The 12,781-nt window shown below is 34.1% G+C and overlaps 1 protein-coding gene across 1 annotated transcript; it reads right to left on the bottom strand.

Annotated features, from left to right (window-relative positions):
- Positions 1-11,705: 11,705 nt before the first annotated feature.
- On the bottom strand, positions 11,706-12,575 carry LOC142151026 (uncharacterized). The gene has a single exon (XM_075206279.1). It carries the CDS (start codon positions 12,573-12,575, stop codon positions 11,706-11,708), a length of 870 nt encoding a protein of 289 aa, XP_075062380.1.
- Between the last annotated feature and the right edge of the window lie 206 nt (positions 12,576-12,781).

Below are 12,781 nucleotides of genomic sequence, written 5' to 3'. Positions count from 1 at the left end.
TACCAGTAAATTATCCCAGTTATTCTCATCCTTTTTCCTTATTTTATATGTTTCTCTATGAGGAGCTCTCCCAGGACAAAGTGTTACTATTACAGGGAGGAAAGATAAATGATCTCAGTATTGAAGACTCTCTCAGTCCTCACTAATGTTGTGACAAGAAAAAATCGTTTAGAACAAATATTTATTTATATCTAGTTTTCCCAAACAATCTATTACAATGAAAATGATAATGTGATCAGTAGTAATAGAAGATATATGTGAGAATGTAACACAGGGGGGAAGGACGTCTCTCCTTAGGTCATTGTTAACTAGTTAGTGTTCTATATTTTTTAAACAATGTTGTATTACATTTACCTTAGTGGTGCAGTGTCTCCCACCAATAATCTCTTATATAATTATAGGGTTTAGGTCCCTTCTTACTTTATATCACATCTGACAGCTTCTGCTATAGTAAGTAGAATGATTTCCATTTATTCCATAATTCCATATAAAAAGCACTAAGATAACAATTTTGAACAGTGTAAAACACTTCTCTATATAGTGCAAAATAAAACACTTCTTGCTCAGTCTATTAATCTGGTCACAATCATGGCCCCTTATGACTGATATGGGGATGGAATCACTGATACAAATACATAGAATATGGAAGTGATAACTTGGTAACTACCTCAGATTGTAGTGATACATTTTTTAATACTACATAATTATATTTTGGACACCTGAAGGGATGTAGTTTGGACACACACTAATATACATGACTGTGAATGGGAATTTTCTGAGAATCTATAGGAAGATAAGAATGTATAAAACAAATTTTCAGAACATTATCTGAGAAATAGGCTTTCCTGTTAATGTTAATTACCTCTTGGAGAAAATACACTATCTGGAGTAATCATAATGTTATGATATACAGTATATATATTACACAAATTACACAAGAGTACTGGTAGATAGATATATATATATATATATATATATATATATATATATATATATATATATATATATATATATATATATATTACACACACGATACCACAGTACTGATAAAGAATATAGAAAATATTACACACAGGATACCACAGTACTGATAGAGAATATATAGATATATTACACACATGATACCACAGTACTGATAGAGAATATAAAAAATATTACACACATGATATCACAGTACTGATAGAGAATATATAGATATATTACACACATAATACCACAGTACTGCTAGAGAATATATAAATATAATACACAGATGATACCACAGTACTGATAGGGAATATATATTATTGCCAAACTATACTTATTATCATGTATACAATGGTTGGCTCATAAAACTATTTGAACCATTATCTTAAGCAATTGTGCAACAATTGTTGACTTTTATAATTATGGGAGATCTAAATTTTTCCCGTCCTTACAATTATACAATTTAGGTGAAAATCTAGAAATGTCCATAAATATGTTTATGTATATATTGCAAACATACTGGTTCATGTATATCTAACTACACTGCAACCATAGGAGAAAGCAGATACATATAATGTACAGTGTATTATCAGGAGATTTAAAGTTCAACACATGTAACACAGCTTTGTTTTACAATATAATATTTACTAATAGATAATACAATGTACAGAATATATAATGCACAGTAATATACTATATTAATTATAATGCTGTTAGATTGTAATAATAACTATATAAACATTGCTAAGACAAAAACACATCCCAAATTTACAATACAATATCTATAATATAACACTTATAAATGTTTGTGTATATATCAGTATATTCTTACTCTGAAGAGTTCTCCTTCTATCTCTTTCCCTCCTGATCATTCTTACTGTTCCATCCTTCCAGCTCTCCAGCCACCAACTCACTAACACTGGGCTGATACTGCCTATTTATAGTCATTCCTCCCCATCTCTCTTCAATAGATCCCAGGATGACCAGAAGGTTCTCAGACTGTTTGTCTCCAGTTCTCTCATGTAAATCTCATTGTCATGTAAAGGAGGTATAAACATTTCTAAGGTCACTGACTTCAAAGGAAAATACTAATTAGACCTTGGCAGGGGGTAAAATCTCACATTTTAATTAGATCAGCACAGTCTGGACCTTTCGTTTAGGATTTGTCTATTGTGTAGGCAGACAGTGTGAGCAGAATGTCCTATTGTACATATCAGCAGTAACTCTGATATTAATTTTATTCATTGTTAAAAATACACAATAACAAAAGATATAAGTAAATTATTTAATTTAAATGAAATTGTTAAGGCAGATTATTGAGGATATTCATCTAAATAAAGCCAGAATGATACATATAGCAGAACCTCATTTATAACTATCAAATCTATTTAATACACAATAAAAAAAACTCCTTTCAATTGTTATAAAGCAGATGATAGCACCCTCAGGAACATGATTGAAAGATTTATGTATACAATTATTAGAACTAGCTGTTAACAATGATCATATATCAGGTAACTTAATGTCACCTGGGTTCACTGTGCAATGTCATTCCTGGAATCTGGGATTGAAAACAGACAGTTAGTATACAGGTGATAAATGTTGAGATCTAAAACCCTTCAATTATCAGAGTTCTGCCTTAAAATAACAGGGAAAAATAGGCTCATCATAGATATCGAATTTCATAAATACTGAAAGCAGAGATCTACTTCTGAAAATAATGTGACCAATCCTTATGGAGACTGTAGTAAGAAACTTCATCATCATCATCAACATTTATTTATATAGCGCCAGCAAATTCCGTAGCGCTTTACAATTGGGAACAAACATCAATAAGACAATACTGGGTAATACATACAGACAGAGAGGTAAGAGAACCCTGCTCGCAAGCTTACAATCTATAGGACAATGGGAGTTAGAAACACAAGGGCACGTGCTACATCATATTGCACAATGGACCAGCCAGACTGCAAAGGTAAAAGTACTGAGTGGGCTGTGTGTGTTGCAATGTTGGTCAGAGGGTTGTTGTCTTGTGTTAGCAGTGTAGAGGATGGCAATAGGGTAATCTAGGGAAATTAAGATGATGGTTGAGGAATATCATAAGCTTGTCTGAAGAGGTGGGTTTTCAGTGAACGCTTGAAGGTTTGAAGACTAGAGGAAAGTCTTACTGTGCGTGGGAGGGAATTCCACAAAGTGGGTGCAGCCCGGAAAAAATCCTGTAACCGAGAATGGGAGGATGTGATGAGAGTGGAGGAGAGACGTAAATCTTGTGCAGAACGGAGGTGTCGAGTAGGGAGATATTTCGAGACAAGTGAGGAAATGTATGTCGGTGCAATTTTGTTGATGGCCTTGTATGTTAGTAGAAGAATTTTATATTGACACGTTTCTGTGCTGTTGGACTTTCATCAGAAGGATGAATCCAAGTGACACAATCTCAGTATTTATATGTGATGTATTCAATCACATCTGATCACTAATCACCTGTACAACGGAAAGACGAATGTCCAACTTTGTAAGGATTGCTGCAAACCTCTTTGATATTTAAGATTAAAATTCAGAACATATATAAGTATTAATGTGACAAGAGGCACAACTAAATGTATCACATATACGTATCACAATAAACTAAGTGGAGGCAACAATGTGTCACATTACATCACATAAATACAATGGGAGCGTCAATGTATCACATGTGTCAGATGAACTAAATAAACACATAAATCAGCGGCAGCAGATAAACAGATGATCCTTAGTCAGCCACAAGTCTACATTAGGTAAAAGGCAACAGCTAGAGATTAAATAACATCTACCGGTTAAGTAATATAGAAGATCTAATAAAAAATACAAAATATAAATAGCTAATCAATGGGTTTTTTTCATAGTAAGATTCAGACACATTAATTGTATGACTTACAATGCAGTTTGCTAGTAATTACACTGAGGCAGAGAGTTTGCTATTCAAATGCTATCAGTACTAGCCGGACCTCCTGTGCAGGGCCATTACATTAATATTACACTCATTATACCACAGTACTGATAGAGAATATATAGATATATTACACACATGATACCACAGTACTGATAGAGAATATATAGATATATTACACACATGATACCACAGTACTGATAGAGAATATATAGATATATTACACACATGATACCACAGTACTGATAGAGAATATATAGATATATTACACACATGATACCACTGTACTGATAGAGAATATATAGATATATTACACACATGATACCACATTACTGATAGAGCATATATAGATATATTACACACATGATACCACAGTACTGATAGAGAATATATATATATATATTACACACATGATACCACAGTACAGATAGAGAATATATAGATATAATACACACAGGATACCACAGTACTGATAGAGAATATATAGATATATTAAACACATGATACCACAGTACTGATAGAGAATATATATATATATATATATATATATATATATATATTACACACATGATATCACAGTACTGATAGAGAATATATAGATATATTACACACATGATACCACAGTACTGATAGAGAATATATAGATATAATACACACATGATACTACAGTACTGATAGAGAATATATAGATATATTACACACATGATATCACAGTACTGATAGAAAATATGTTATTGCCAAACTACATTTACTATATTATCATGTAATCAATGGTTGGCTCATGGAACTATTTGGTCTTAATCTTAAGTAATTGTGCAACAAAAGTTTCCTTTTGCGATTATGGGAGAATTAAATTATTCCTATACTTACATATACGGCTCATACAGTGTGGAAGAAAACCTAGAAATCTCCATTAATATATTTATGCATATATTACAAATTTACATTAATATTTAGTTATTCCTCCTTATCTCTCCTCAGTAGGTCCTGGATGACCAAAATATATTCTCAGCCTGTTTGTCTCTAGGTAATATTTAAATTATTGTTTCATTAAATGTGTAAGTTTTCCTTCATCAATGCACAGTCTTATGTAAACATCACTGACTTGTAAATGAGATATAAACATTCCTAAGGTCACTTACTACAAAGGAATCTTCTAATTAGACCTCAGCAGGTGGTAAAATCTTCTAATTAGACCTCACAGTTTCAGACATTCTGTAATGTGTAATGTCAACAAATGGACCTTTTGTTTAGGATTCACCTATTGTCTATGCAGAGGGTGTGAGCAGAAAGACCTGGGGGTAAATGTATCAAGATGAGAGTTTTCCGGCGGGTTTGAAAAGTGGAGATGTTGCCTATAGCAACCAATCAGATTCTAGCTGTCATTTTGTAGAATGTACTAAATAAATGATAGCTAGAATCTGATTGGATTTTCAAACTCGCCAGAAAACTCTCAGCTTGATACATTTACCCCCTGATCTAAGTATCAGCAGTAACTCTGATTTCAATATGATTCACTGATAAAAATAATACATAATACACAGACTTGTTTTATAGCACTGTAAGGACGCACATCTGGGACATGATTCAAAGGACACCCCTTTATCCTAATAATAATAATCATACTACTACTACTACTACTAATAATAATAATAATAATAATCATACTAATACTACTACTACTAATAATAATAATCATACTACTACTACTAATAATAATAATAATAATGTCATGTTTCTGAAATTACTACATTCATAGACTAGATCACATACTTCAGCAGATACTTGAATAAAAGTGACATAAAGAAACATTACTTGTAGTTTATTTAAGCATTTTATGTATGTGAAAATTGGTTTACAAAACAGCGTCTTGTGCACAGATCATACAGCTGCTCTTGATTCAATAACAAGTATTAAGGGGGAATCTAAGCAGCTTGGTCCTCTGTTGTTTGCTGACAGTGTACAATCCACATCCCCTCTGTGGACATTACCTGGATGGTGATGAAACCGGTCAGGACATTTTTATGACATATTGTTGGAGCTCATGAAAGGATCAAAGAAATTCATTGCCATTCACAGGCTGAATTGGACATTTATACCATTGTCATCGGTTGCAGTATAAACAACGGTGGATCTTCTCTGCAGCTCACTCCTAGGCTGGAGCTGCCTCCTTCCCACAAGGTGGAGACGGCTATCAGTGAGTACATTGGTGACGCTAATTACACCTATCTGTCGGCCACAGAAGAGACCCGTGCCCACCGCTGCTTACGGTTACATGGGATCCCTGCCAGACAGCTTACTTCAACTGTTCAGTTTCACATGCAGGAGGCTTCAGCCCTAACCTGGAATAAGGAACTTAATCTACACAATGCTGCAATTTAACGTTGGATAATAGAAAACTATAAACACTGTATTACTAGACGTGATCATCCTCCGTATTTCTTTATGACATTACAAGCAGCATAAAGTGGTTCTGAATATATTTATATTTGAATTGATAATAAAGAGAATATTTATTTTATTTTTACTGTGTTGGTGTTTTAATATCTAAAGGTTTGTCCATCCTTAGTACTGTGTTATTTTTATTAGCTTTATATCCTGCTGTAGCAATCTTCTCCAAAGTGAACTAAATGGTGCCATGATGTCTGTTCGTTAGCTCGTTAAGTCCCAGTGATTAAACAATAAGCCCACATTATCTATGGCTCACACCTGGCTGTATTATCAGGAACCACTAGGTAGACAATATACAAACATAAACATTGAATTACACAGAGTCAACTAGATAACTAACTTTATAACACAATAGTCAGTTTTATGTTCTTTATGGACAGAAGTGTACAATCATACGTGTGTACGCCATGTTACGTTACTGCACAGTGTATGTATATTTCGAGGTTATACGCAGAAAAAAGGAATTTTATTTGTTACCAATTGTATGTTGCAGCTCTCTAGTGGGGTCACCCTGTTTTGTCCACAGAGAGCAGAACCATTTTAGAAATCAATGACACCAAGACGTGCAGCCAGAACAATTAAGACCACTGTGAATGTGAAAACAAAAGATAATTTAGTCCAGCGCTCTAAAGAAATAATATACAAAACACCATGTTTCAGCATATACATAAATAGGAGAATTTTGTGCACACTATAGCTATATTGGGATAAGCTCAGGAGATGACTTGACGTTGGCAAGTAAACTTATCCCAAAATAGCTACAATGTGTAAAAATTTCTCCTATTTAAGTATATGCTGAAACATAGAGATTTGTATATTATTTGTTTTAGAGCTTCGGACTATATTTTTTTTTAGCATAACCATCTTGGTTGTGACATTTATTCTAACACATCTGGACGATATACGTCACCTCCTGGATTGTGATAGATATGAAGACAGTTTGATGAAAGAGGCAGATAAATATTCCCTCTATGGGGTACGGCCAAACACTATTTATTGGGATCCCCGGCACATGGATACAAAGGATCCGCTACTGTCTAATGATCGTGGTCACTGTACAGTACTGCAGCCGTCCATTCCTATGGCAGCAAAACATTCATAACCCTGTATGACCCAGACCAGCACTAACTCCTGACATCTTTTAAGGATATAGATTTTCATGGAAGCATAATATTAAACATCACAACAAGACCTATCTAAGCAGGTGTGACATGTGGTTGTGAAAGGGTTCATTAAAACAAAACTATCTGATCTGTCTAGAAATGATACAAAAAGAGAGAGGAGAAAAGTATTCTGATCAGAACATTCTATTACAGTATTTTGCCCTTGATGCATGGAAGTGAAAGGAGCGTTGGGCCACACTGGTCAACGTGTCATTGCCACTTTAGATAGTGCCCAATCTTAAGTAATGCCACCTTATTAGATTGGATCTAGATATACTGGGATATATTTTAATAGAGAGTGGGGAACATCATTTAAGATATAACTGGATACTTAATTAACTAAAAATAAAATAAAATCTATAAGAAATGTGCTATCTAATTAGCAACATATAGAGAGACTCTTTGCCTATAAAAATCATATGTGCTAAAGAATGCTGCAGAGAGACCTGTCCCTAGTGGTGGAGTAGAGGAATTACAAGAGGTTAATGACAAATTAACCATTAAATATAGAAATATAAAAGGTCATTTTGTGTCCTTTATTATAAAAACATAGGGTTTCGAACAACATTTTTTTATTAAAAATTGGTTTGGAGTAACAATTCGGTGAACACAGTGAATATCCAATTAACTACAATTACTTTTAAGTGGAATCACATTGTTAAATTAATTTGAAGAAATATAATAACAGGTTGACAAAATAAATGGACAAGGAACTAACGAGTAATAGTTTTAACAATTGTATTTAATGTACACAGAGAATCAATCACTTTTCACAAACGCTTATTGTCTTTTAATATTTCGCTTCCAAACTTTATTAACTTTATTTTGTTTTTAATGAATTAAATAAAGTAAAATTGTTTATTTTAATCAAAATTATTCTGAAAAACAGTGCCCTGATTAGAATCTTTTTCTCCTTTTTCTTTTGGTATCATGGTTAAAAAAATTGTGGGGAGAACCTCTTAGTTAGACAAGGTTAAATATATGTGAGATGAGTTATCAGTCAACACCTTAAATTGTAAATATAGGTGCATGTAATATTTAAAAATATATTATCAACATAATACACTAGGCGGTACAGAATTTGTCTGTGGTGTGGATGCCTCTTCTCTCTATCTATAGATGAGTAAACTACAAACATCTATCTCACACTCACTTTTACAAAACAAGGCAGTTACTAACACCAAGGATTGGTACCAGAGCTAGCACTCTTAGGAAGCCTTCAGCTACTCACAAACATACCAAAATACAATCAAAACACAATTTATCCAAATTTATTATCATTGAAATATTACTTGCAAAAATATAACATTATAAACAGAACAGTTGTTGGAGACATGAATGATTCTAAGAACAAAGCCAGAATGTTATTGAATGTAATTTAATATGACAACACACACAATGCTTAATTGTAAAATGGTTATTAGACTGTGACATACTGCAATAGTAAACATATACTTAAAATTAAATAGAAAAATCCACAGGAATGCAGCAGTGGACCCAAATACTTTATGGCCTAATTTGTGACATACTAAAAGGCTAGAAGAATTGAACAAAATCTCAGGTGAAATACTGATACCCAAAATGACAATTTTTACATGTAAAAATGTCACATATACAGTGTAAAGTATACAACATCTCATGATATTTATTGATTTTCAATGCATGAGACAGAATAAAACATCAAGTATCAAAATCCAGCATTGTACAACTCAGTTGTACAAATAAACTAGTTACCCATCAATATAAACGTCATCACTGACTGCTCAATCTGGTCCCATTGCCTTTGATGTTTCCAGTCTCCCCAGAGCATTGATTATTATCTCCAATATAACATTGTTTACATGATTTATCAACCTTTGAAGTTTTCTGTATCTGCCTATTTCAGGAACAATGGCTAATCCCTTCTGCTTATCTCTGCAGCCCCTCTGTGATAAAAATAAATGGCTGAACAATCAATAACTGTATGTCCCATGCGTGGAAATTATTTGATGTATATAGATAGCTAATTTATAATACATATGTTACATTCAGATCCTTAGAGTGACTCTCGTCTATGAATCCTCTGGTGAGTGACAAGTGCTTTCCTTTCAATTAAACACTTCCTGAATTCAGCAAATTTAAATGGTTTCTCTCCGGTGTGAATCCTCTGATGTACAACAAGATTTGAATTATGGGTAAAACACTTGCTACATTCAGAGCATTTAAAAGGTTTCTCCCCTGTGTGAACCCTCTTATGTGCAGAAAGATTTGCTTTCTCAGTAAATCACTTGCTACATTTAGAGCATTTAAATGGTTTCTCTCCTGTGCGAATCATGTTATGCTGAACAAATTTTGACTTTTTGGTAAAACACCTGCAACATTCAGAGCATCTTAAGCAAATAACCGGATATCGGTATAAGTATATGAATAAAAGGCACTCCAGCTCACTAAAAGTCAGAGAATTGTTTGATAATGATTCATGTATACATATAATATCTAAAAACCAACTATATAGATTCCTATTATTTGGCAATAAGCCTTTATTATTCGGATCACATATAGGCGAAATATTAAAATCAAATTTAGTTAAAAACATTTAGGAATAAGGAAAGATAAATTAAAATATAGGACCTTTATGGAGTACTGACTAATAGGGATATAGTATAGGGATGGATTGAGGCATAAAGTTATTATTAAGGAGACAAAACTGTGTTTACCCCACCTGGTACTGGAACCGTCAGTTGTTTAACTGATACCTGTAATGATTCATGGTGAATAATCACACCCATATAGCTGAAATGGTATATTAATGACATCACAGACGTGGAAGTACTGACCGATAGTGGCTGCATTGCCGCTGAGGGCGACTCGGTCACAATTGTAGAAGGGATATGCAGGTGCTCTGACCAATGACTGTCTAATGTTGGAGTAGATATATATATAGATTAGCGCTATACATACCATTGGAGTAGATATATATAGATTAGCGCTATGCATACCATTGGAGTAGATATATATAGATAAGCGCTATACATACCATTGGAGTAGATATATATATAGATAAGCGCTGTGCATACCATTGGAGTAGATATATATAGATTAGCGCTATGCATACCATTGGAGTAGATATATATAGATAAGCGCTATGCATTACATTGGAGTAAGTATATACAGATTAGCGCTATGCATACCCTTTCGGCTATATGAGTGTGATTATTCACCATGAACTGCCAGAACAGAGAAAAATATATATATATAGATAGATTAGCGTTATTCAAACTATTCTGGTTATAAGGTTGCGATAATATAAAATCCCTCATTACAAGTATCAGTTAAACAACTGACTTGGTTCCTGTACCAGGTGGGGTAAACACAATTTTGCCTTCTGATATCAATCTAATATTATAAACCAGAAGCAGTGGTGGTGTGAAGAACAAGGCTGTGCTATAACACATAGATACCAGCTATTAAAACTCTGATGTCATCATGCCAACAACTATGGTGTTATGATTGATTGCTATAGGATACAGCAACCAGTGCTTTACTTGCACCATTTTACTAAATAACCCTTTCTGAGTACATTAGTCTCATAACAGAGGGAGGTACATAGGAGCACATGTAGTGTGTAACAGGGCAGTTTACAGTGTTAGTTTAGATATGATCCGTAATTATAGTTCTGCCTGTCATAGAAGGAATCCCAGTACTGAGAAGAGCTGCTGGAACTCTCTTTCTATGTGGACATTTCTTATCCTACTGGTCCCTGTACCTACATGAGCAGAGCAGCAGTATATTACGGAGCTCTGCCAGGGCTGCCCCATTGTCATTGTGTGTTTGTGTAGTGCAGCTCTAGTTCACAACAGTTGGACCATCCCAGAGGGAAAATGCCCCCAAGTCCACTTGCCAGACCCCTCTAATCTTCTCTGACATTTAACATGGCCTTGATGTTATATAAAACACTTGCCACATTCAAAAATAATATTGCACATCCCTTGTATGGTTATTATGGAGATACAAAGTAATAACTTGTTTATGATACATATGCTACATTCAGATCCTCAGGGTAATTCTCATGCATGTATCTTCTGGTGAGTGACAAGTGCTTTCCTTTCAATTAAACAATTGCTGCATTCAGACTATTTAAATGGTTTATTTTCTGTGTGAATTGCCTGATTTTAAATTAGAGCTGACTTGTGGGTAAAACACTTGCAACATTTAGAGTATTAAAATAGTTTCTCTCCTGTGTGAATCCTTTGATGTTTTTTAAGAGTTGACAATTGGGTAAAACTCTTGCTACATTCAGAGCATTTAAATGGTTTCTCTCCTGTGTGAATCCTCTGATGTCTAAGAAAATGTGACTTGTTGGTAAAACACTTGCTACATTCAGAGCATTTAAATGGTTTCTCTCCTGTGTGAATCCTCTGATGTCTAAGAAAATGTGACTTGTTGGAAAAACACTTGGAACATTCAGAACAATTAAATGGTTTCTCTCCTGTGTGAATCATCTGATGAACAACAAGATGTGACTTTCTGGTAAAACACTTGCTACATTCAGAGCAATGAAATGTTTTCTCTTCTGTATGAATCCTCTTATGTGCAACAAGACTTGACTTGTGGGTAAAACACTTTCCACATTCAGAGCAATTAAATGGTTTCTCTCCTGTGTGAATCCTCTGATGTGCAACAAGACTTGACTTTAGGTTAAAACACTTGGTACATTCAGAGCATGTAAATGGTTTCTCTCCAGTGTGAATCCTCTGATGTTTTGCAAGATCTGCCTTTTGGGTAAAACACTTGAAACATTCAGAGCAATTAAATGTTTTATCTTCTGTATGAATCCTCTTATGTGCAACAAGACTTGACTTTTGGGTAAAACATTTTCCACATTCAGAGCAATTAAATGGTTTCTCTCCTGTGTGAATCCTCTTATGTGCAACAAGACTTGACTTTCGGTTAAAACACTTGGTACATTCAGAGCATGTAAATGGTTTCTCTCCAGTGTGAATCCTCTGATGTTTTGCAAGATATGACTTTTGGGTAAAACACTTGAAACATTCAGAGCACAGATAGGGTTTCTCTTCTGTACGATTCATAATGTGTTGATCAGCAATGACTTAGTTGAAGTTTTTTTTCTGTTGAAAAAATGAAATTAGCTTGTGTAGATTTTCCACAGGATAAGAAGAATTGGTGTCTGTAGTCTATAGTGAGGATTATTTCTGGAACTCTCAGCAGTTCAGAGGACAAGGTCCTTTCCCAGATGGCTTTTGATTTTAGTTGGAATCCTGTGAGAAAACAAAAT

Source organism: Mixophyes fleayi, chromosome 4 (assembly GCF_038048845.1).
Source record: "Mixophyes fleayi isolate aMixFle1 chromosome 4, aMixFle1.hap1, whole genome shotgun sequence".
Classification (NCBI taxonomy): Eukaryota; Metazoa; Chordata; class Amphibia; order Anura; family Limnodynastidae; genus Mixophyes; species Mixophyes fleayi.
This window is presented reverse-complemented; position numbering and strand designations above follow the sequence as displayed.